Here is a 27,285-nt window from a genome sequence, read left to right as displayed (position 1 = left end):
AGTGAATTAGACTGCCACAAAGGACAGTGCAAATTATATGACTGAATTTGAAAGTTATGTTTGTTGTTCACCTGAAGAAGTTAAAACACGGGGTTAAACTCTATGGCTTTTTTTGTGAGAGAGGGTTTCCCAGTTCCAATGGATTATCTTAAAAATTGGCCTAATTTCCCCAGACTGGCTGGGATATTCTGGGAGTTGAAGTCCACACATCTTAAAGTCACCAAGTTTATAAATACTGAGATAGATAATATGGCACATGCAACTCTGTTCTCACCCTCTCCTCTAAGCATCTTTTCCCTGAGCCAGTTCTGAAATAAGGCTTAAGTTTGCACAATTGTGGCATCAGGCTTCAATTACCTTACTGCAGTTCTCTGTATGCCATGCTATGACAAATCAAGGGTCCCTTAGTGCTCAGTTAAAAATAACAAAGGCAGTTGTAAGAAAGTCGCATTTTGTATTAGCAGTCTCTTTTGGCTTTCAACCTCCAACTCAGGATTGGCAGCCTTCTAGAATGTCATTGAAATGTATTATTTAATGTGTGAAGCAGTGGTCTGTATAATTTGGTTGTTTGTGGTACAGTTTCTGTGGATTTTGAATTGAATTTTATTCAAGTCAGTGACAATTCTGTATCTTGCATAGTTAGATGCCATTGCTGGGCTATTTGGATCTTTCAGATTTATATTACAAGCTCAAAAATCCTTAAATACCAAATTCTAACCTGCTGCCTGTTTTTGTTCGAATTCATTGTTGCTTCATAATTTAATCCTTATCATGCCACAGTTTCTGGTGAATATTTTGGACATAGCTGCCAACAACAATTACAATTTAGAAAAGAAAATACAGGCAAATAAATCAGTTTTTCAAAATCTGGAAGTGGAAGCTTAAAATGTTTGATCATTATATCTTTCATAAATTTCCTAGGAAGTAATCATTGAAGAGGTTTGTGTTTTGCTACTATTTTAAATAAATGTGGAGTCATTCACAGGGAGCCAAGATGACATCAAAATTATGAAATACGTGCCATAAAAACATAATATAAGTTTTGCCTTTTCTAATACTGGCATTACAAAGTTGCATACAAATATGCAAATGGGCAAAGTTTGCATTCCAATGTCACAACACACCTTCAATGTGGACACCTGTGAAAGTGGGTTTTAAAGTGAAGATTGTTTTTTTGGCCTCAATGGTTGTTTCAAACGAAGAACAACCCTGAAGATTTCTCCAGAAAGCTTTTATGGTCATAACTGAACACAATAAGTATTACATGCTGTTTCTTGACTTGAATGTATCGCAGTATATACATATTTAAATCTAAATCAAGCCATAAACTTCTTGACAGTGCAACCCTATTTATTGCGAGCCAAGTCTCACTAAATTCATTGGTGGTTACTTCCAGACAAATAAGTAAAGGAATCAATCTATAATTCAATTTCAACCGGTAACTCAAATCCGATTGGATTGTCATTAAAAAATATACATGGAGAGCATCCATTCTGACGAGATCTATACCAGCTTATTGCCATCCATGTTCAATCTCCAGAATATCCACTGGGTTTATTCAGAATATGTTTTAATCTAAAGGAGGCTGATCTAGATTCTAATACTGTACATTGAAGGAATAAAAGTCAAGAGATCCTTTAATCAACTTTTCAAATGAAAACCAAAAAATCAAAAACATGAAGATGTAGAATGTATGAACTAACCATTCCAAATAAATTCCTTTGGGTTGCTAATAGCCACCTTGTTGAAAGAGAGAGCTGAATCTGAAGAAAGCCATTAAGCGCATGGCTGGATTCTTCATAAAGCGAAAACAAGGCAGTTTTTGTAGGAGACATTTCAGAAAGAAGTTTAAGCAGCAAGGAAATCCGATACCAACATATCTTATCAATATCAATATCATCAGCTATCTAGCAAAAAATAAAAAATCAGAATAAAGTATTACTTATAATTGGAAAAGAATATATAACAATGAACATAGCAAAAATACTTACAATAAAAAATATATACTATCCTATTGGATACAGAAGATCTACTAAACGTAGGCTTAAAAATGAATGGAGCAGCCTTATATCGAAGTATGGAATGCATCAATTAATGGCAGCACTGAGGATGACAAGACTCAATAAAAATGCTGCCTTTATTCTCAACCAAGAATAAATTTTATATGTGGTTCTAATTCTTTTTAAAAATGGGAGAATATGAATCTATTGATAAATACTGCATGAAATGCTTTTTATGGTTGTTCTAATAATGCTATAAGGGCATATTAAAAATGAATCAATTTAAAGCATCAGGAACAAATATGTAAATTACTAATTACTGCATACAGCTAAAAGGTCCTTTAATTTAACTAATTGGCAGAGTACACAGATGATTCATCTGTGATAGATGATAGCATATATTTAAATAAGGTAAAAGGAGTTTTAATTTTCATGACAGCTAGACTCAACAATTGAGTAGAGATGACATAGAATATAATCATTGATTATATATTTAATAATTTATTAAACAGCAAACAGTGGAGTAGCATTAAAATAATAGGAAAGGGTTTTGATTTTTTTCCTTGTGTGTATAATAGGTAAAATGTATTAATTCAGTATCCATAAATAGCATTTCTAACTGTTAACTCTTGGATTAACGTGTATATTCTGAACACATGTTGATTTACTAATTTATGAATGATATTTATGTTACATTTAACTATGTTGTTATTATGGTAATTCATGATTCAGATAACAAAAAAATAGATGGTGAAGTTGAGTTGTACTAATAATTCATTAAAAATGAAGTCAGCATTTAAAAAATAAGAAGCTGATCAAATTAAATCACCAAGCTATACAATCATTTATAATAAAGAAATCATTTGCTTGGGAAAAAAAGAGAAAAATTATTGGCCTTGAAAATTTTCTTCATTCTTCTCAGGGACTATTTTTAGTTATACTCCAAGAGGGCAACTCTCTAGTTTAAATTTTTATCATGTAAATTTAATAAATTCATTGCAAAAAATAATACCAATCCTCTCCTGGAAGAGCCACAACCAAGACAATGGTCAGACGAAAGAAATCTGAGGCTGAGGCTGAGGCTGAACCCAAGTAAGCATCTCAGATTAGACTTCTCTACTTGTCATGAACATAAAGAGAAAGCAGAGAGAAGCAGATTCAGACTTGCAAGGTTCTATTACTATAACCTTATAATGAAAATAGCATTAGCTTGCATGACTTTGGTTTCCTAGCTTGGTCTACCTTGAAGGACTGACAGATATACAGTACTCACACCAAAGCAGCATCTGATTATGTAAGTAGAGAAATTGTGTGTTGTCAGGGGTGGGTTCTACTCATCTTTACTACAGGTTTGCAATGTGATCGCGCACACGCCGAGCTTCTGCACATGCCCAGATGGTCTATGACGACATCTGGGTGGGTGGGTGGAGCCTGCCCCCGGTTTTACTACAGGTTCACAAGAACCGGACCAAACTGGGAGCAACCCATCACAGGTGTGTGTAGAGGATGGGGATGGGTCCTATTCATTAAAGTTATTTCTTTTGCCAATTATAATGTCATCTTTTTGGTTAGACAAGTTAAATGTGACATGGAGAAATGAGACACAGTTTTTTTCTTTCCAGAAGAAACCAAAGGAAGAAGTCCTGATTAATTTTCATTGATGAATAGTTCTGTTCTTTGATGATTCTAGGTGCATGGTTGTGAAAAGGTGGGGAAAAGGGGCAAGAACTTTCCAGCCACACACCTATTTTCTCTATTTACACTATATTTAATATTTACGGTGATCCTCGCTTAACAAATTATACTTCTATTCAGTCTGTGAGTGAGAAGATGTCTTAAAAACGTTTCATTCCCTCCCTCCACATTCTCTCTCTCTTTCTTATGAGCTTGTTTCTGTGCTTTTATATTTTCTGGCTTCTCTTCTTTCCTAGGAAAGAGAAGGGCCATCTTAGATCAGGGGTCTCCAACCGTGGCAATTTTATGACTTGTGGACTTCAACTCCCAGAATTCCTCAGCCAGCGCATGCTGGCTGAGGAATTCTGGGAGTTGAAATCCACAAGTTGTAAAGTTGCCAAGGTTGGCGTTACCTGGATCTTAGATTGCAACACCTTCATCAAGTTTCTGTCTGTTCTTCCAAAATTGAGGTCTTTTTTAAAAAAATCAACCATTTCTCTTTTTTGCGTCCTTTCTGTCTTTCATTTTCTATGTGACACTGAGTCTGATTTCGATTTGCAGGAAAAAAGAAACCCTTTAACCTTGAGACCATATCATTCCAAGTCCACTGGGGCAATTTGTCCTGTCACAGTGACACTAGAGTCCTATCTTTGCATGATATGTTGAACTTTGCTAACCAAGCCAAAGGCAACTCATCACTCTTAACAAGGTTTGAATCATGTGTAAAGTACCAAGCTGCAAGGAAAGTCTGCAGGTTAGAACAAACTGTGTTCCTCCAGAGAAAACCAGTCCAGTTTTCTCCAAATGTTTGCTTATCGATATATCAATTGTATGGTCCTCTCGTGCTTCAAAAAAAAAACAAAAAAAAAACACACACACAAAAAAAACGGACCATGGACTTTTTAAATTCCCATAAAACATCATATGTTTTCTAAAATAGGCATTATTGCTGAGAAACATTGACTGACTTGAATATGGATTGACTAAATTTTGGTCTCATGTTGTCTTAAGGATTTTTTTTTACCAGGAATCACGGATAACCAAATAGAACACAGTGCAGTATTTAATAGAGGAAGAGATTTGTCTGTCATGTTCTGCTAAGACATTTTTAGAAACAACAGCTTTTTCTCAACTATTTGATTAACTACTTTTCTTCAGGCATCCAGAACCCCAGATGTGCTGATCTGACAGAATAAAGTGCAATTCTATTTCCATTCCTTTAAGGAAGCATATTAACAAGGCCTCCATAGAAAGCTAACAGAGCAACTGGTAGCATCACCTTAACTTTCTTTTCAATTGCAAGGGCAATTGTTGACAATGTGTTGATTAAATGTAATTATTGTTATAAGCCACCCAGGGTTGTATTCTACAAAATGGGTGCCATATAAATCTTGTATATAAATACAAATATGAACATCTGGAAGGGGGGGGTCAGTGGTATGTGATTGTTGGGGTGTATAAGAGAGAGAAGAGATGCACAATGATATATCAACACACATGACATTACTGTGGCTTTGATGGTACGTTATAGACATTGATGGTATTTTGCAGAAATATGGTTTGACTCTTTTTTTTTTAGCTTAACAGAGAAAAGATAAAAGACTTTCACTGTTCTACCTAAATTCTCTTTGTTTGCTGTCAAAATGTTGGGTTTCTGCTATGGATGCAATGAAATAGCTTCCACATGATGCAATGTTGTTGCTTCTCCAAAGAGTCAATTTGATGTAAAAGAGTCTCAAATAGTTGTATGAAGAATATTTAAGTGCACATCTGAGATATAAAATATACCATCTTTGCTATTTTTCCTGTAAGTATTTCATACATGTAAAATGCTTTTAAGCTGTAATTCTGATAGCAAAATGTTCCAAAGCTTCCATAGAAATAGGATTGAAGCAAATCCAATAAAGAAGAATAAAAGTGAACAATTTGTTAATAACAAATTACGATAAGACTCAGAATAGCTGTACTAATAACCTGTGAAATAGATGGAACCACTGTGCTTCCCCCATCGTGCTAGATCATAGATTATATTGTTCCACTAAGCCGTTGTTGAGGTGACATAAAACCTGTCCTTATTATTGCTATATTGGTTTAACAACGGTTGGATGATTCCAGACGATACCATAAATCATTTGTGGGATCCTGCCTGACCTCAAATTTGATGCCTTTCAAATGCTCTGGAATGTAAATCTTACCATTCCCAGCTTCATAATAAAACAGGTTCCAGTTATCGATTCCTTTCTATTAACCTTGTCTCTCTTTCTAACAAATAGAACAAGTCGGTCTCCTTGTTCTTTAGGAAGTTGCACAACATTCTTTCACAAAAAGGACAGAACAAGCTGTAAAGGAAGACCAAAAAAAAAAAAAAAATCAAGTGGCTAAAGAAGAATGATTGCATTCAAGTGCTGAGCCTCTGTGCTCTGCCTTCTAAATTTTGCTGGCAGGGAAAATGCCTTTAGCTAACTTGATCAATCTGGGACATAAACAATAATAGAATGATCTAGAATGATAGAATAGTTCACTAAAATGATCCAAATTATTTATCTAAGCTTAGGGTGTTGGGCATCTCCAGTTAGGTAGCAGATTTATGTACTAAATGTGTGGTCTCATAAAAATAAGCACCTTATGTTGTGTGATTGGTTGTATCTAACATGTGTTTGCTACCCTTTTTCACGAAAAACCCAAAGTGTAAAAGAAAATAGGAGTCTCTGATCTCCAAATCTGGATAGTTGGAAATAGACACTAATTTTTAACCCTTTCATGGCATGGGGCTGGGTTATCTGAGGGACTGCTTTTCTCTGCTTCCATTACCCCATCCCAATCAGATCCCACAATAAAGACGGCTGTGGATCTGTACCACAAAAAAATTAACTCTGAAGGCCACACATCATAAAAATAGTAGAAGATAATAATAATATAGACAAGCCATGCTCCATTGGGTCATTGTTTCAGAGATATTTCCTTACCTAAATGAGAAACAGAATGATCATGGGATGGGCAAAAAAGCAGCAGGAACAAGGATGACTTTCAACTTTCTGCTGGCTTCCCCATTGAGAGTGCTTGTGGGAAGCTACTAGGACATCAGCTAGGAAATTCTTCCCTTCCCTTCCCTTCCCTTCCCTTCCCTTCCCTCTTTCTTTCTTTCCTTCATTCATTCCCCATCTCTTAAAAACGGGGCAGACAGAGAAAAATATCAAAAACAAAAGCAGAAAGACTGTTGCTTTTTTCCAGCCTTGAAGGTTTTGAAGTAGAAATGGGATAAATGACTATTTCTTAACTATCAGATGCTGGCAAAAGTCTTTCTGTAGCTGATTTACAGTAGGTTCTAGTTATTAATGCAATTATTTAGGTTAGTCATAATCTTGCTTCAAAACCTTTGCTACTTTGAATCAGTATAGGTTTTTAAAAATCTAAAGATGTTTGTAACCAGCCTTTGACACAATCTATTTGAATTTTAATCTGAAAATACTGTATGTTCTCCTGTTATTACACATGCAGTACCTCTGGCAGGTGGCATCTAGCAGGGAGAAGGCTACTTGATAAAACTAAAGCTAATATTTTTCAAGAAAAACAATCATATCATAACTGTCCTTATGTCAAGATATTGTGATCCCAAATTCTTTGAAATGAACCAAACTCACTGTTCTTTGACCAAATAATAACAAATTACTTCAAGTCTTCAAAGCTTTTTTGGTGTACTCTGCACATCCTATCCTTATTGCTCTTTTGCTTACACAGTCTACTTATCCAAGGATCCACTTCTCCTTCTTTTCCAATTCAAAAGTGAGCTATCTAGAGTTGCAATTCTAAATAACGAAGTTGTCAAATATAGGAGATTGGCAATCTTGATCCTGACTGATCCTCTTTCATTGAAAACTAGATACTATGTTTTAGTCAGCTTCACTTTCTTTCCTCAAATGCAATACTACAATTTCTGAAATTTAGATGGGTATCTGATCTCAATAATTTTGGGGCAATACTGCCCCAAAATGTAAATTATGCCTTTCAAAAGATTAGACTACTGTATAGTTTTCATTGTAGTGGAGTGATGACAGTAGATAATAATTTTTAGATAAATTTGCATAAATGTTATACATGTTGAGTAGATCTTTGTAAAATGGTCATAAAAGCAGTTAATAAAAAGAACAGATACTGAAAGTAGCATAATCCCAGCTCCTTAAGCCAGCAAAACAACAACATTTTACCTGCTTCTTAAATTCTACAAATGCAGGGCCTTCTGGACATCTGAACCATCACAGAAAAAGTCTACCTTTGACCCTTTCTTTCTCAAATGTGTCCCAGATCATCATTTATGATTGAGCACATAAGGCAGGCTGACTCTGCTGGCAACGACAATCCCGCAGGTAGCCAATCAGGCTTTATAGGTCAGACTAACTGTCAGCCAATAGAGTGATGAACATTCACTCCCAGATTCTACTCAGTTCAAATAATAATTTGTTCTTAATAATTAAAACAATACTTGGACATGGGGCTTTTTATTAAAACCATGTGCCATTTGAGGCACCTAATTCATCTTGGAAGCTATGGCTTTGGTTAGTACTCAAAAACACTCAGAAAGAATGTTCTATAACAGTGTAAACATAACACTTAATAAATCACTTCTGTAATACTATCAAGAAAACAGCACGATCACATTCACGAAGTCACCAGGAGTTACTTGAAAGAAACTTGGTTTCCTTCAGATATGTTGATATTGTAGCAAAGCCTTCCCTACTGGCCTTCTTCAGATCACTAGGGGACTTCAGGTCTTCTGTTATAAATATGGAAAATTGCAATTTTGGTTTCATTGAAAAGGGCAATGGTTCAAGGTAGATTACATCTACCTGTGAATGAAGCTATCATTCAGGTATGGCACCTTCCTTCCTCCAGATACATAAATCACTGTCAGGAATGAGGACCTACACTGGATAGTCTGAATTTAGAGCATGCAACCCACTGTTTAAGGGATCTTGGTTTGTAACATCCACCCCAAAGTGAAGCCCAAGCACATGAAAGGAAGGAAAGGAGGGAGGGAGGGAGAGAGGGAGGGAGGGAGGGAGGGTGGGAGGAAAGAAGGAAGGAAGGAAGGAAGGAAGGAAGGAAGGAAGGAAAGAAGGAAAGAAGGAAAGGAAAAGAAAGTAAAAGAAGAAGAAGGAAGGGTGGGGTAATGGTGGAGAAGAAGGGAAAGAGGAGGAACAAAATATCTGTTTAGTGTGTGCTCCTGCCATGCAGGGCAGATAGGAGAATTCCTCCATTTGCCTCATAACATTAAATAAATGCAAGATGCTGAGTCTGCTTCAGCTTAACTGAATGGCAGCTGCAGAACTGAGACAAGGCACAAATTATAGACTTTAGATTGGAACTACCATGCTTTAAATTCCAAAGGGGTCAATGTGTGTGTCCACCTGTATGCAGGCTTTCTTAGAAAGTTTTGCAAATGAAAAGAAAGGAAATCTCCCAGGTGAAGGACTAATACGAAAGACAAAATTCTGCGAATGCAGTACTTTATAGCATGGGTGTCAAACTTGATCACGCCACATGACGTATCATGATGTTTTTTGCCCTTGTGGAGCTGGGGTGGGCATGGCCTGTGCGTGACGTATCCAGCCCATGGGCTGCCAGTTTGACACCCCTGCTTTATAGTCTATCTCCATCAACGTTTAACAGGACATAGATCACAGACATTTTAAAGCTATCATGCCTCCCATGCCTCCCTCCCAATGGTGGGCTGCTGCTGGTTCGGACCGGTTCAGGTGAACCGGTAGTTCCGACAATCATCTGGGCGCCCCCCCACCCCCCCACCCTATCCTGTCCTATATTTCATTCTTTCTGGCTCAGCTGATTCATGCGGCACAACTGATTTTTGTGCCTCCACTGTTCTACTTACTGGGATTGCCTTAGAAGGTAAGCAGCTGAGCTTCAAATTGTTGTATTTTGAACTCTGCGTGCAAGCACTTTAGGTGCTCGTGGGGCGCACAAAGCACATGTTCACAGAACTGTTTGCAGCCCACCACTGCTCCCTCCCCCAAAGTTTCAGCAATCTAAACCTCAACTGTTAATGATCTAAATTGATTTTACCAAGATTTTGTGGTTTGGGGCTAAGAAGGTGCCAGTGGGTTCTTCTTGGCATATTTTGTGCCTTGTGTAGAAAAAAGAAAGAAAAATATTTTAAGAATGTACAAAGTGCTTGATAGTGCATAACTTCAACCAACCAACCAGTCTTAAAGGGGAGAAGAGACTTTGAGGATAAATGCTGTAATTCCCAGACAACACATTTTATTTCCTAAATTTAGTGGTGTTTAAAGACTGCACACAAGTTAGCTAGATTGGAAGACTGCAGTCAATATATTTGTGTGCGTATGGGTAGATGGTTTATTAGCCAGACTGAACATTGATAAGTGGAATTAGTGAATCTTTCCAACGAACTTAATTTTATGGGAAATTTACTGAGCTTTAAAAGTAATACATCAAAACAGAAAGGGGGAGGTGTGATGGTTTAGAAAATATGATCTTCTTCTTGACTTTAGAGACATTTCTAGGAGGAAGTCTGAAATATAAAGGAGAATTACTTGGCCTTGTTTCTAATCCTATAGAACAGCATTCTATTTTGTTCAACAATTTTGATATTCTGACTATTATGTATGGGCTTCAAGGTTATTTTGGCAACTATATTGCACTGTGCTTGAGGGTTGGTAAAGGAATCCTAAGTGTAAACAGCTTGGACTGGAAGGCATTGATATAGCTATTGGAGCCTTAAAGGCTATTGTCCCAAAGGTAAAGCTTCAAGTGAAATTTGTTTAAACTTTCTGAATCTTTCTCCTGCCTACTTGCATTAGTCCTGACTAAAAAGTATCATTTTTTTTACAACAGTCTATTTTTGTTAGAACTGCAAATCTCAGTATCCCTAGTCAATTTGGCTAATGCCTGGGAATTTTAGAAAGCAACAGACATTTTATCAGCAGGTTAGGGAAGACTAATTAAATGGAGCTTATCGGAACTTTGATAAGTATTGCCTCCATACATTGGCCAGAAGTTCAGGTATGTAACATATACAGATAATTTTTAAATTAGAATAATTTATTTTGAGTTCTTGGTGCCCTCAGAGCTAATAATTTCTTTCAAAACCCATAGATTGGCTGGCCGAGATTATGCAGTTAAAAACTAGGATTTATTTGCTTTACTAAGAATGCACCAGTTCTAGAAATGCTTGGCACTGTAAATCAATTAAATCAAATATTTTGTGAAAATCTTTACCCAATGTTTCTCTAATACCTCCACAATTATGACACCTGTGACACACTCTAGATTTAACTAAGGTTTTCTCTAGCAAAAACACAAAATATGGGTTTAATTTATAATGTACATTTTAACTGAACCATATATAATTTATATCTAGGCATATAAATCAGTGCTTAAAGGTGCCATATATAGTTTATAGTCCAAGCAAATAAATGTAAGTTTAAAGGTGCAATGTAGGTCTAGAGACGGATAGACCTATCTGTATGTATGTATGTATCTTCGATGCCCACACTTTATTGGCTATGGAAAAACAGTGGCATTCCTTACAGACGTTATATGTTGTTCAGCTGCCTTAACCTGGGAGACAGTAATGTGCTGATCTGGTCATGACTCTCTAGCATATGAATATGGGCTGATTGTCTTTCTACTTGTTGACTCTCAATCTCCCTTTTTAACAACAACTTTCTAAAGTGCAAATATTGGGAAATTACTTATACATATTCATATATATGCTACTTATACACACAGACAGACAAACAAACAGACAGACAGACAGACATACACACATACACACACACACACTTCCTTTTTCTGCTCATCCATCCCCACCTGGAACATGAAGCATACTGCTACTATTAAGGGCTTCAACACCAGTTGCAACTTTTCCTGTGGAGCTTGTTAGTTCCCCAGTTCATGTAAACTTTGATGACTGTTTCACCTCCTCTGCAATTTGTATTAATCGGATGAGTAGGGAGCAGAAAACACCCACAACTGCCAAATTGCAGGGGAGTTCAGAAAAATCTCATTTGTGTCTCCCTAGCCATGAAAACTCATTGCAGCACCTAAGAGAATTATAAAAATATAGTTGGGCTAGCAATCCCACTTGAATATTACTTATGCTATGAAATGTCAGAAAATAATGGTTATCTTTTTTATCTATCGCTATATATATATTGTTCTGTCCCATACCCCTCCCCAGATTTTCAAATTAAAATTAATTTTCTGTTTTTTTTTAAATTTACACACACTCACATAATTATTCCTCTTGCCTGACGTGCAGAAATACCTTTTTTTACGTTTAAAGCCTTAATACTCATAGTCCCTACTTGTTTTGTGTTATTGTCACGTGAAAAAATATGGAAAGATTTTTCCAAAATTACACATATTTTTGAAGCTTTGTACCGTGATAGTGATCTTGGGAAAATCCAACATAAGTCGATAGGAATGAGTTGTGATTGGGCATTTATGTTTGAAAGACACCTCTCTGCCTTTAGCAATTCAGCAGCCAATGTTTTAAACTTTTTGTCTTCTTCTCATTTTTTTCGTCTTTTCCCAAAAGAGATCATAATTTTAGACCGTTTCCATGGAGTGATTTTTTTTTAGCATTCTTCCTTGCATCGTTTTCCAAAGAAAGGGGTTTTCTTTAGTTGTAAAGTGACTGCTTTTCAATACGCAGCACTCTTCAGACCCTTCCAGTGGAGTTTGATCTTTTAAAAACCCTCAAGACAACTCATTCCATCTTCAAACTCTATGTGAGCAGAATGGGGTCAGTTCACCATTGTCTGCTTTCTCGCTTTCTTTGCTATTTTTCTTTTTCCTCTGGGTGCTTGCTTGGAATTGGTATGGCCTTACAGAGCAAGAGTTTGGTTGAAGCATAATTTGCAATCTTCTCCGCACATGGAATCACGAATCATTCCATTGGCTTTAGAATCTAAGCTGTTAATAGGCTAAAAAAGGTTTTCTTTTTTTTTCTTCTGTTTTTGCATTATAGTTAAGCATGAATATATATTTAATATATTACACTGCTTGGACTGCTGCCGAAGCAATCCTAAATCTTGTTGCACTGTAAAATAGCTTGCCTTTCTTATACACTCCCCACCTCAAGGTGTTTTTTTTTTGAAAGCTTTCATCCCGTTGCCCACCCACCCCCTAGTATCCCTCAGTTCGTATAATATTTTTAAAAGTCACCCACTTTTTTTTTTTAAAATAGATATTGCCACATTCTTAAATTCATGCATCACTGCATTGCTATTGCACATGGTGTGTATAGAGTAACCATTTATCTTGCCTTCGTCACACTCATTTATCCCGTTGGAACTGTGCATACGAACCCCTCCCACTCATGGCTTGTGTACATCTTCCCTTCGGACAATCTTGTAGATGATCCAGTAGAAAATGTTGAAGATGAGGAAAGCCATGGGGAAGGCAATCCGTGAGATCTTGTCTATTTTCTTGGCTCGCTGGACGAAAAGCTTGCGCATCTCCTCGGGAGACTTGGAAGCAGGCGGTGCTGGGTTGGCGGTATTGTTGTTGTTGGTTCCTTTGACTGAGATGCCATCCTTGGCTTGCAGACAGGCAGGTCCCATCCCATATGCAGAAAAATTGAACCTGCCTTCTCCAGTGTCATCCTCCTGAAATATATTAAACATAGGGCTCTACTTAAAAATAAGATATAGGCAGTGCACCCTGGCTATAAGGCTTGCTGCCAGGAACTGGGGACATGCATCAATGCTTTGTGAAGACAACCCTTCCTCAGAGAGATCAGCCTTATAGATGGGTGCAATTGAATGCACAGAGGCAAATCAGGGGATCCATTTGGCACAGAAATCCTTCTATTTCCTTAACCAGATATCCCCTGTTTTGCTTCTGCCCCTCCTCCCCATCCAGACCTTCTTTACATTTGGCTCGCCCAGAAGGAGGGGGCTCCATGGAACTCTTCTAGTCAAAGTCATCCCATCAATACTGCTACAGAGTTGCATGGACTTTTAGCAGAAAGGCTCATTGTTTAAAAGATATCCATATGGGGAATTAGTTTAACAGTGAAATCATAGTTCTTCTCTTTAGGATGTTCTTGGGGTTTCTTTTTCCATGTTGCTTTCCACAAACCTAAAACTGGCATTTTTGGAGCAGCTAGCAAATGTGCTTAACTTTTTGAAGCTAGGAGGCAAAGTCCTCAGAGTTTGCAATAAGGAGATAAGATGGACAAGGTCATATCGTGCCTGGAAGCAGGGCTGCGATTTGAACTTTTCCCTGGGTTTTGGGGGGATCTATAGGTGGGCACTCCTTTATTTTTACAGAATGGTATTCAGACTATTCTGCCTGGAAAAGTCCAGGAAAATGGAAAGAGAGAGAGGAAGAAGATGACTAGCAGCAAGGTGGATGGACCCAATGACAGTGGCAATTGGTATACTATTAGAAGAGCTGAAGGGCCAGGCTGGGGAGAGAAAATCTATTTTTATCATCAAGAGTTGACACTGACTTGACAGCACCTAAGCGATCAAGAATATTTTAGTTGTTCCATCCCCTTTTTAAATTCATATTTTCCACCTCAAAACAACAAGAAACTGTGCCACTGGTTTTGAGTAATGTTCCCAGTTGTCTATGGACATTCTCAATCATCCAGGTAATGGATGTCCCAAAGGTGTTTTTCCAAAAAGCAACTAGATTTTTGAAGGGTTTTTTTCCTTTAAAAATGTTTTGTGTCTCAACTAAGAAGCTTCCGTTCAGAACTGAAGAAGCTTTTTGGATGAGAAGTGAAATATTTTCAAAGTTTTCAATTCTGAACTGAAGGTTCTTGGATGAGAAACAAAACGTTTTCAAAGAAAAAAAACCCTAAGAAAGTCCAGTTGCCTTTTGGAAAAGCACCTTTGGGACATCTTCCCAATTGACATTCAGATGCATATTTAGAAGGAATCTGGAAACCACAAGTGGTGCTCTCCAGGTTTCCAAGCCTTAAATTCACTGAATTGTAATCAGAGGAGTTCTATGAGGATGTATGTGTGAGGGAAATACCTCACTAAATACTGATTTAAGGAAAAAACCCTAATAATAATACCTAGGTTGTCAGATAAAGGAGAATAAACATGTAAATACAACTAGAAAGAAGCTGGGAGTAAATAAGAGAGACCAAACTAAGTTTGGACTTAGTCCAAACAATAAGAACAATTCTGGACCATTCAAGGTTTTAATGAAGTACAGATCATGAGAACATAAGAGGAGATACTTGTTAGACAATAGATTTAGTTCTTTTCTTCCTTTTAATACTGATTTTCTTAAGTATTAAAATTATTTGTGGATTTCTGCAATTTTTGCAGATTGCAAAAGAGACTCAAGAGTAAGGAATTGTTTTTGCTTCTATTTACTAAAACAAATAAATAAATAAAAATAAAAAATAAACTAAGGGGTGTGCTTAAAAGCATAAGTGTGCCTACTGTTCCTGTCCTATTGTTCCTTTCATTATATCAAATTAACATAGCTGTTGCATACTTTTACTTATATATTTATATTTTTCTTTTATGATGTATTGTTTTTTTAATCTATGATGATGTTTGTGTATACTGTTGTGACAAATGAAATAAAATAAAAAATAAACTAAGGGGTGTGCTTAAGAGCACAAGTGTGCCTACTGTTCCTGTCCTATTGTTCCTTTCATTATATCAAATTAACATAGCTGTTGCATACTTTTACTTATATATTTATATTTTTCTTTTATGATGTATTGTTTTTTTATCTATGACGATGTTTGTGTATACTGTTGTGACAAATGAAATAAAATAAAATAAATCAAAAGAAAAAAAATGCCCAGTGGGTTTGAGTTGGGCACTGGAAGGATGCATAGTAAAGAATACTGAACAACTCTAGCAATTATTGCCTTAGATATAAGCTTCTCATTTTCTTGGGGTGTGTGTGTGTGTGTTCAAATAGCAAAAACTACATGTTGGACTATATAGATATCAATATTCCTGGATGAAATACAATTTTTCCAAACTGTAACTCGAAGAATATTTGAGAATAAAAAGGATTCTTATTTCTTATTTCTCATGGCCATTAGTTACTTCTTCTTGTGAATTTTACTTCTGAGCAGTACAGCCAGATTTTTCTATATGGCTCTTTTCAAGCTTTTCTTTGTAGAATATCTTTTAAGAATGGCCTCACTTTTCGTATTGCATACTATGGATGAGTTGTACAGCCACACGTTTAAAGCAAGGATGTATGAAGGTTGTTGAGAGCACATTGGTAGCTTGGACAGATAATGCTGTATGAAGCTTTGAATAATCTAGCATTAGCTGCAAGGCATGGGGCTTACCTGAAAAAAACTTGTCGGTTGTCTCAGAAGCAGATAGGTTTGTGAGTCCCTAACAATATCTTGTGGGCTTTCAGTTCCTTCTGGTGCTAGCACTCTCAAGAGCCAACCAACCTCTTTTTATTTTTTTTTAATCTACCCATTCTCTCCAGTGGTGGATTTCAAATTTTTTTGCTACCAGTTCTGTGGGTGTGGCTTGGGGGGGCGTGGCATTGCTTGGTGGGCATGGCAGGAGAAGGATACTGTAAAATCTCCATTCCCTCCCCACTCCAGGGGAAGGTTACTGCAAAATCCCCATTTCCTCCCGATCAGCTGGGACTTAGGAGGCAGAGAATAGATGGGGGTGGGGCCAGTCAGAATTTTTACTACCGGTTCTCTAAACTATTCAAAATTTCTGCTACCGGTTCTCCAGAACTGGTCAGAACTTGCTGAAACCCACCTCTGATTCTCTCCCTTTACACAGCTTCACATCAACACAATGCAAGAAACCATGGCTGATATTTTTATTCATTTGTTTCAACTGGCAAACGTCTGAAAGCATTCAAAATGCTATTTGAGACACATTCAAGTACTGGGACATGGACTGCTTTGGAAAGATCCCCAAATTTCAAAAAGTAATTGGTTATTCAACCACAAATTTTAAGATTCTGCAGTTGTCCCCCACAGGGGGATATAAAAGCTTTTCCGAAATATTCTCCTTGGCATTTAAATTTTTTTGGTGCTTTTCAAGGTCTTGTTTCCCATATAATGGAAGAAAATGTTATCAGTATTATCAGTAACATTTTCTACCATGTTTTTGTATTCTCCCTAACCTGTTGGTTAATCATAATGGAACGGAACCTTCAAATACTAGGGAAAAGAAATCACAAATTTTAATATTTAAAGTATTATTCCCTGTTTCTAGGAATGCTTTTATTGTTCTACTATTTCTCTTCTTAGAAAGCTGGTGGAAAATGAGAATCGATACTGAGAAACTGAATAAAAGAAAAATTATAGCAGGAGCCCTGTTCTCTTGAACTAATATTCTACACAATTCTAGGAAACTTCTAAGTACTTTAATAACTCTGAGGTATATATATATATTCCTTTGAACTATTTCATGCAAGGATAATATATGTCCTCAATCAAGTCTAGGGTAAAAGGCAGTCAGGAGTTCATCCAACTATTATTTCTTCAATTTTGTTATCAATCTAGGGAAAAAAATATTCCAATTTATTAAACTGCCCTATTTAGATTACAGTGACACAGAAGAATGTGGGTTATCAAATTATGATGTGACTTTTGCCATTTTAATTTATGAGGGAGATGAGGTGGTGAAAAATGAAAAAATGAAGTGGGGAGTTAAGAAAAGGGAGGGGAGGGGATTTGGCACTTCCTGCCTTTCACACTATTTAAAATAAAATAAAATCCTCTGTTCTTGCCAGCAGGGGGTAGTAACACAAAAGAAGAAATGAACGTTCCTTGTTGGATGGAAATCTACATTTTAACTTCACCAGAGCCAGACTTCCTAAACTGGTTACTGGCTTGAAAAAGAACTCAAGGAAAGCTCAGGACTGAGTTTCTGGATTTAGACTATGGGACAGTCTCAGTGGGGAATTTATCACTAGAAACCCACTGTAACAAGTAATTACCCCTCAACTTTCTAAGCTCCACTTGTGATGTTCTGCAAAGGAAATAAAACCATCTGGTGGTCCATTCGGTGACTTTTTGCCAGTTTTTCCATTGCCAGCATTTATGCTGATTCAAGACAGAGGGTTTTTTCTGTGAAGCAGCGGTGATTTGGCCCTGACAGCCTCAGCTAATGAGCTTTTGTTAATAGCCTGTTAGTGAGCCTATATCCGTGATGGCAAACCTATGGCACATGTGCCAGGGGTGGCGCGCAACACCCTCTCTGTGGCCACACGAGCCGTCGCCCCAATTCAGCTCTACTGTGCATGTGCGCACACCTCCCATTGGCCAGCTGGTCTTTGGATCTCTGCCGCGCATGCGCGGGGCACACATGAATTGCATTTTGGGGGTTCGGATGCACTTTGGGCACTCGGTCCAGAAAAGGTTAGCCATCACTGGCCTATATGTTTCTCCAGGATTAGCCTGCCCAGAAAGTTCCTAAAAATAAAAAGGGAGAAGACCTCAATATATTGTTAAATATTAATGGAACCGTAATTGTCCATTGTAAAAATTCTCCTTGGAAATTCCTGTACTCGTTCTGCCAGTCATTCTTTTTGCTGGTTATAAACTTGTTTGGGGTGGTTAATAAAGATGTTGTCCCAATATGAATTTTGTAAGTTGCATATTGTATTATGCAGGATGGAGCAGATTGCAAATCATTAATCCAGCTTTCTAACCACATGAGCCACCTTATTCCCTGATCTGGTCATTGTTATATACAGATAGGAGTTCCATGAACATTACTTGGCCAGAAGAAGACTTTAATACAGTCCTTTCTTCCTCATGTCGATAGATAGGATTTTTATTTGTTTAGATTTACCTTCATGAATCGCCTCTCTCCTCAAACAGTGTGACTCACAGATCCAAAGAGCACCCATTTTGTGTGTGCACGTGTTATTGTCTAGCACATAGCAGTCAAGTTACAAATTGTGAGCGGGATAATCCAATTTGGTGGCAAATTGGTTTAGGATGACAACCTAAAGTTTCTCCAGAAATGACTTCTTCTACTTATTCTGTAACATATTTTCCATGCACGTTTAGTGAGTAATCATTTTTGACAGAATTTACTCCTATTCCAACATTAAGTTACACTTTTATTCAAATGATTTCTTCTAATAGAATACTAAGATGCTGGAGTTTTTTTCCCCTTGGGCTGGCCAAAAAGAAATTACGAGTATCTATATCTTTACAATCTTCCTAGGCAGTCTTCAAGACTACAAACTTTTTCTAATTTCGATGCCTTCTAGATTTGTGGTCTTCAACCCTCAAAACCTCTGGTTATTGATAAGAAATATCAGTTTTGGAGCCAATAGATTTGAATTTACATCTGGGATGTGGAGGTATCACCAGATGATGGGTGAGAGAAGAAAGCAAGTGGCTTTTAAAAAGGGGAGGGAGAAAGAGATTAGTCCTTTGGTCCTCAGGAATTTACAGAAATACTCTTGGAAGGGAAAGGATGGCTGCCATGACATGTCACTCCATAAATTTTACTGAATAGAAACTTTCCTAGACAGATGTCTTTCCCATTAACTAATGCTTGATCCTTTAAAAACAGGAGAGAAAGGATTTAAGGAGAATGAGGAAGAAGATAAATATATCCTTTTCCCATTTCTTCTGTGAAATACTTTCTATCAGCCTTGGTTACACTAAAAAACCCCACAGCTTCCTATTTTAATTCCACTTGGAATAGCAAAAAAGAAAAAAACCCCACTAGATTAGGATTTTACTGCAACGTTTTGTGGAAAATCGCACTTAGTGAGCGTGTCTCTTAAATACTATTTGCCATCATAAAAACTTCAGCATGTCCAGGACCAGAAGTGGCACAGGGAGGAAAAGCTTTCTAAAGTCATCTTGCTCAGCTTGAAGTCAGTCATTGGCAAAATCCTATTAAGTTAGATTAATATAATGGAAACAAATTAATGTAACAGGACATTTGATCTGTGAGATAGTAAGTTTCACCTACCTTTAGGATATATGGAAGTGGCTCATCAGTGATGTGACTTGACAAGTGTCCTTGCCTCTCACCCAAGGAAACAAGCAGCATGAACCATGAATGATGTCGTTGTATGTGGAGCAATGCATACACATGAATGAGAGAACTTCCATTTCAGAGATAGATTCTTGAATTGGCAAAATTAAAATATTGTGATCAATTGGGAGAGCAAGCTGAATGTCACAGGAGAAGCAACTGAGCTGGCTTTCTCTTCTGAAACTTGTTTTTTTTTTATCACCCAACTTCCTCTGTGCCCAAGACTGCATATTCTCAGTCGTTAGAGGGGTTTTATCCTTTATAGAGTGAACAGCTTTAAAAGGCACCTACTGACCTCAGTGAGAAGTTTCATATTTGAAGAGGAATGATGGATGTCTGTAAATATGTGAGCGTATTGACTGATTCTTTATTCAAGTGAATTATTTCACTCTGGCTTCCAAATACTTGTCAGCGGCAGCAGCAGCTTGTGAAAAGCAGATCTCTCTTCAAACTGTTCATCTTACAGCGTGGCACGCTAAAACTGTGCCTGCCAAATGCAGTGGTCCCTTTTGATCAGGTGACCGTGTGTTGCAACCCGTCTCTTTCAGCTGTGCTCAACGTACAATGCTTGTCTTGACTTGTATATTGCTTACCTTGTGGTGCCTCCTTTTTCTTCTGAACCTGAGTAGTTCTTTGTGCTGCCGGGACACAAAGTTAACAGCAGCATACTCTAGAAGAGCTGAGAACACAAACAGCAGGCACACAGCCATCCAGATGTCAATGGCTTTAACGTAGGAGACCTGAGAGAGGAAAGCATATGCAGTTTTCTTAGTAGTGTATCATTCAAATGCTCTCTACCAAATCAACATAATACATTCCAAATTCTCCAGCTGGCCTTACTCAAAACACTCCACTCTGTCCTTGACAATCATGGCCCTTTGATGTAAATTCTCTACTGCCCTTTCCATATAATAATCACTAAGCTTCACTGTGGGTAGTTGATATAGTAACCTGTTGGCTGGATTCAAATATACTGCTTTGCCATAATAGGATAGATTTGCTTTTGGCTTTGTAAGTTCAGAAACTCATAGTTATAAATCAGAGCTTAGCATTATGTCTGGACACAGGCTTTATATCTATCATTTCACCTTCTCTGTTGACATATTTATGGTTGCATGAGCTTTTATATATACAGTCCAATTCATTACACAGTGATTCACATTTACACAATTGCTTCATAACCACTTTTGCTTTTGTTGCAAATGAAAGTGGAGAAAAAACCCCCTCCTTTCCTCTGATATTGCTCTTGTACCTATTTTTAGAACCCTAAATCTCATTGGAGGAAAGTTGTTCTGGATCATACTATATAATTACTGTTAGGAAGATTGAGAGCTCCCTTTGTATCCTCCGGTGGTAGCTCCTGGCTGACCTTGTCTTGCTTTCAAAGCTAAGCAGATTGGGGTAGATGGGAGAGTTTTAGGGCACATTTCCCAGACTGGACTGGGAAATAAAAAAATCTTGGAAGAAGCAAATGGCAAACCATTTTGTATTGCCGCTAAGGAAACTACATGGAAATATCCATGAAGCTACGAGGAATTGTGCTTGAGTTACTTTATTTGCAGACCACTCTGGTGAAGAGATCGGGGTGCTAATTAGGTCAATATGTTTTTAAATACATCGGGGAGACGATGACAGGTTGATTTCTACTGTGAAACCAAAATATTTGATACTACCATAAAGGAATGAGTTCTTACAAGTGTATTATTAGAAAAGTTTGCTTAACAAGATGGTGGCAGAATAGAAAGTGAACGAAAACCTGATGATGTTACCTAGTTTGATAATGAAATGTCTGCAAGAAAACCATCAAGGTCAGAGAGCACCAAGGACCCCACAAAACAAAACAAAATCTATCCATTTCCAGAGTTTGCTCTGATTCTCCATCTGTTCCTTCATCTAGGAAAGAACTATATATTGCTTTATAAATATTATACAAAACTTGCATCCTGTCTTTCTCCCAAAAATAATTATTAATGAGAACTTGCCAGTGAACTCAGGTGAGGAAGAAGAAACTAGTATTATAATGTTTGATGAATATTAATAAACTAGTAATCCTTTTTAAATAACATGGTTCATGAATACAATTGTTCTTAAAAGTACAGTAATTGAATTGAATACAACTGAAAATTATATTTTAGTATCTATGGAGATTCTCCGCCAACTAGGTCCCACAGGTGCTTTTTCAAAAGGCAACTGGACTTTCTTGGTTATTTTCCTTGAAAATGTTTCTCTTCTCATCCAAGAAGGTTCTCCAGTTCTCAATGGAAGAAACTCATTGGATGAGAAGGGAAACATGTTCAAGAAAAAACAAGAAAGTCCAGTTACCTTTTAATATTCTAGTATTTGAAAACAAAATTCCAATGTTCATAAAACATAGTGATCATATTTTCCAAATTCTAATCTTCTTTATATATTTGAACATTTTTTTCTTTTTCTCTTCCTGCTCTTACTCCCAGATAAATTGTATTTAGTAACCTCAAGAGAGCATATTTTTAACTTTAGGCATCTTATGAGTACAAATGAAAACAAATAAGCAACAGTATGTGCTACAACTTTCTAACACTTATTTTTTTCTATAGTTCTACTGCGTATATAAATTACAGATTTAGAGTTATGAAGGATATTTTTGCTGTTTTCCTATTGACAATTGTGCAATCAAGGCTAATGCTAATTATTAAGGGCACTAAAATAATTCTAGATCAATTTCTAGTGAATTAAATACACATTTCAATCCTTAAAAAGGAAGAGATATGCCCATATGCTAGATCTGGGTAGAAGATTGGGAACACGGTAGTAAATGCCCTAAAAGTATTATCTAATATGTGATTTTCAACTTCAATGAATATTTTCTACTTTAACTGGGAATGGTTCTTTTAAGGTTCTTAGTGAGGAATCTTTGCTATCGTCTCTTCCAAATCCTTCGAATTGCTGCTATCAATTTTCTGAACTTCATTCCAGCACAGAGGGGTCAACATTGGCTCTTTATAAGGATAATGTGTTACCTTGGGCAAAGATGCTCGAGAACCAGAACTCTGTGTGGTCATTGTGAGCACTGTAGTGATACCCAGACCGACTCGGGCAGGTGCAGCATCCATATTGATCCAGAAAGAGATCCAGGAAAGAATTACAATCAGCAGGCTGGGAATATACATCTGGATCAAGTAGTAACCCATCTGCCTCTCCAGATGAAAACGGGCTTCTATGCAGGTGAATTTGCCTAGGAATTACAGGAACCTTCATTAAAAAATGAATCTTAAGGGAGACCCACCATGAACATATTTCTTTCTTAGCATTAGACAATTCTCTTTGCGATGATCATGTTCTTCCTGAGCCTGGACACACATTTAGGACTGTGCCACACCTGCGATTTCTGTGGGATTCATCATAACATGCTTTATGTTATGGAAAAGGTTATTCCCACAACCTAGTAGTAGACAAGCTTTATTCTTTATTCTAAGTTCTTAATAATACTGCAGGGCTAACTCATTGCTCACTCCAGGAGTTTGATTCTGAGTGGCTCAAGGTTGACTCAGGCTTCTGTTCTTCTGAGGTCGGTAAATTGAAGACCCAGATTTTTGGGAGCAATATGCTGATGCTGTAAACTCCTTAGAGCGGGCTGTAAAAAGTGGTGGGATTCAGCCAATTCGCACCACTTTGGGAGAACTAGTTGTTAACTTTCTGAGCAGTTTGATGAACTGGTTGTTGGAAGAAATCATTAGGGCAGAAAACCGGTTGTTAAATTATTTGAATCCCACCACTGCTATAAAGCACTGTGAAGCGGCATATAAGTCTAAGTGCTATTGTTATTATTAATAAAAGAATATTTTTGCCACACACACACACACACACACACACACACACACACACACACACACTACATCAGCAATGGAGGTGAATAGCCCAAAGATGAAAAAACTCTGAGAATACTATAGACCCGACATATTTAAGAAACAAAACAGAGAAATCTTAAACTCTCTTAGAATTTCCATGAAAAAAGTTAGTCTGTTCAGAAGAAAAAACTACCTCTTTGTAAGTTATCAGCCAGCTGTAGTGCTGCATTAGCGGTATTGATAGAATAGATAGATAGAATTTTTTATTGGCCAAGTGTGATTGGACACAAAAGGAATTTGTCTTGGTGGATGTGCGTACATAAAAGAAAAGATTGCTAACTCAATGGTAGATGGCTGGTTGAGAAGACTGAATGAGAATCTTACTGTCTTGATAGTTTCCATGGAGAAATGCTTAATGTGGATCTGTCATCACTAACCTGTGTTGTAATGTTTTGTGCAGTAGCGCAAGTCCTTTTCTTCCTTCAGGATGAATTGTGGCAGGGTTAATCCGTCGGCAACCTGCACTGCTCCTTTCTCTTGCCACTCAAATATCAGATCATTCATTGTATAACCAACTGTGGAGGCCAAAGCAGGAAAGAAAATCAGCATGGATTAGAATGGATGGTCACTGCAAATCAATGAGTGACAAGATTAACAGGAGAAGTACATACTAGTTTTTACTAAAACCACAGCTACTGGTACTGTATACATAGGGCTGGTAAAGCCACACTAAAATGGAAAAACTCAGCAACTCCGGTTTGTTCTATCCTCTCCTTACCCAATGTACAAGAGTATATAATATTTATTAGCCCAAAAGATATATTTGGCTTTTTAATGACATGCCAAAGGCCTTAGTGCAAAGAATTGTGGATGAGGCCAGAACAAAACTGAGTTCACTACATTTAATAATTTCCTCCTTCTGTCATTACAACTTGATAACAACTTTATATGGTTGTGCTAAGGCTTTTGGAGTCACATCAATGCAGTATTGCAGGCTACTTCTGCTGACTTCTGGCTGCCTGCAATTTGGCAGTTCAAATCTCACCAGCCTCAGGGTTGACTTAGCCTTCCATCCTTCTGAGGTGGGTAAAATGAGGACCCAAATTGTATGGGGCAATATGCTGACTCTGTAAACCGCTTACAGAGGAGTGCAAAGTGGTATATAACTCTAAAATGCTATTGCTAAGTGCTATCTGCCCTCATCCCCCTAGTGTTCCACAGAAGACAGAAGTAGCTCTGATGCCTTTTCTCCTTCCCACCACTCTCTATACAGTAACTGAGGGATTTGGTTAGGAGCTGAAAATATGATGTGGCATGTATATGAGTATCCATATTTGCTCCCGTGTAGAGTAGCAACTTTTTAGAGGAGAAATATCAAGACTCACAGCTCTCTAGTTGCATAATACACGTCTGGACATCCATAGGGAAGTTCTTTAGATCCATGGGGCAAGCCAGAGTCAGGGTTATTCTGTGAAGGGAAGAGAGAAGAGACTCAGTTCTAGCCATTTCTAGCTGAGGAGTAACAAGCCAGTGTCAATGTTATATAAAATATGTAGGCTAATCTTAGGCCTGATGAGAAAGGGAAATATACCAATTTGACACGAGTCTGATTATGAAAATATAGCTTGTTTCCATTTCATCTTCGCCCTCATTTCTTATGATTCCTTTATTTTTATCTGCTCTTCCATAAATAAATACTTATCAAAGTAGAATGGCCAGAATCGAAGCTAGAATATAATAGTGATAGAGGGCTCTCATTCACTAGATAATTAGAAAACAGTCCTCCTGTACTAACCATAGTTACTACGGTATAGCTGAAAAGGGGAAAATCAGTTTTCTACCACAAGAACATTGCCCAATTCCTAGGTGAGGGTTAATGTGTGAAAGGTTTGAATAGAATAGAACAGAATAGAATAGCATTCTTTATTGGCCAAGTGTGATTGGACACACAAGGAATTTGTCTTTGGTGCATATGCTCTCAGTGTACATAAAAAGACAAGATACATTCATCAAGAAACATAAGGTACAACACTTAATGATAATCATAGGGTAGAAATAAGCAATCGAATCATACTAGGAAATCAATATAAATCGTAAGGACACCAGCAACAAGTTACAGTCATAAGTGGGAGGACATGGGTGATAGGAACGACGAGAAGACTAATAATAATAGTAATGCAGAGTTAAAATAAAAGAGAAGATACCTTCATCAAGGTACAACACTTGTAACACTTAATGATAGTCATAGGCTACAAATAAGCAATTAGAAAACAATATCAGTATAAATCGTAAGGATACAAGCAACAAAATTACAGTCATACAGTCATAAGTAGAAGGAGATGGGTGATGGGAATGATGAGAAGATTATTTATCTTTACATTTATTCATTCAAGCGGGACTGGCATAACTATTGTTGGATTTTAATTGGGTTTTCTTACTATTTTAAAATTTTAAATCTAATTTTTAACTATCAGCCTTTATAATTTGCTTTGTTTTAATTGTTATCTTAATTGTATATACTTTGTTTTTACCTTTGGCTGTACACCGCCCTGAGTCCTTCGGGAGAAGGGCGGTATAAAAATTTAATAAATAAATAAATAAAATAAATTAATAGTAATGCAGACTTAGTAAATAGTTTGACAGTGTTGAGGGAATTATTTGTTTAGCAGAATGATGGCATTCAGGAAAAAACTATTCTTGTGTCTAGTCTGGTGTGCAGTGCTCTGTAGCGCTGCTTTGAGGGTAGGAGTTGAAACGGTTTATGTCCAGGATGCAAGAGGTCTGTAAATATTTTCACAGCCCTCTTTTTGACTCCTGCAGTATACAGGTCCTCAATGGAAGGCAGGTTTTTTCTGCAGTTCTAATTATCCATTGAAGTCTGTATCTATCTTGTTTAGTTGCAGAGACAAACCAGACAGTTATAAAGGTGCAGATGACAGACTCAGTAATTCCTCCGTAGTATCTCCACAAACTGTTAACACACTATGTCCCCAATTCTTCTTATTTCAAAAGGTGGGAGATAAAAGGCTGGGTCAAGAGAAAAAAAATTAGGGAGACCTCCCACACATTCTTTGCTAAAATCTTTCAGTGCACCAACCAACACGAGTCGTGCTTCACCATATACTTTTCAGATAGCATTAATATGAGAACACTTATTGATGTGTTCACTCTCACCTTTCTGAGTGAAACCATAAATGGAAGGTCACCTTTGGTGGCAGTTACTTTAATAGCTACCTCTTGTTAGTTGGAAAACATTTCAAATGACTATAAATGAAAGCTTTACATTCCCAAAGCTCTGGCTATGTGCTTTGGTGGGTGTTGTGCTGTCTGGTGTCTGATGTTTGAACTGAAGCTGTCTCCTTTTTTCTTTCTGTATTACAATGTTATTTGTTTTGTTCTTTGGGCCCAGGAGGACATTTGTGACATGAGCCAGGAATTCCAATGGGAATGACACTCTGGGATTGTACTTCCAGGCTTCAGCAAGCTGGAATATGCAAACAGAACCCAAGTTCATAAAAAAAAAAAAAAGAGAAGGTGCCAGTACGTTCTTTACTGCATGTAACAAGAAAAGTACATGTTCCTAATTGCATTCTTTCAGCAAAGGACAAAGTAAGGTTTGGAGGTGGCTAGAATGGATTATTTCTAAATTAAAATGAGTCCACTTACTGCAGTTCACATATCATACATCTGAAATCCAATGACCCAGAAATTACTGTGTTGAGAAATGATGGAGGAAAAAGCCAGATCTATCTGGTTCCATTATGT

General features: G+C 37.3%; 1 protein-coding gene across 1 annotated transcript in view; it reads right to left on the bottom strand.

Moving 5' to 3' along the window:
- Nucleotides 1–13,033: 13,033 nt before the first annotated feature.
- GLRA1 (glycine receptor alpha 1) overlaps nucleotides 13,034–27,285 on the bottom strand; it is a 53,806-nt gene continuing 39,554 nt past the window's right edge. The window contains exons 5-9 of the mRNA XM_058167852.1: nucleotides 24,906–24,988; nucleotides 23,958–24,095; nucleotides 22,693–22,907; nucleotides 20,287–20,433; nucleotides 13,034–13,324 (exon numbers count right to left, since the gene is read on the bottom strand). Of these exons, the coding sequence (XP_058023835.1) occupies nucleotides 13,034–13,324; nucleotides 20,287–20,433; nucleotides 22,693–22,907; nucleotides 23,958–24,095; nucleotides 24,906–24,988 (874 nt within the window). The remainder of the gene's footprint in view (nucleotides 13,325–20,286; nucleotides 20,434–22,692; nucleotides 22,908–23,957; nucleotides 24,096–24,905; nucleotides 24,989–27,285) is intronic.

Source organism: Ahaetulla prasina, chromosome 2 (assembly GCF_028640845.1).
Source record: "Ahaetulla prasina isolate Xishuangbanna chromosome 2, ASM2864084v1, whole genome shotgun sequence".
In the NCBI taxonomy this organism is placed as follows: Eukaryota; Metazoa; Chordata; class Lepidosauria; order Squamata; family Colubridae; genus Ahaetulla; species Ahaetulla prasina.
Note: the sequence above shows the minus strand (reverse complement) of the source record. Positions and strands in the feature narration are given on the sequence as shown.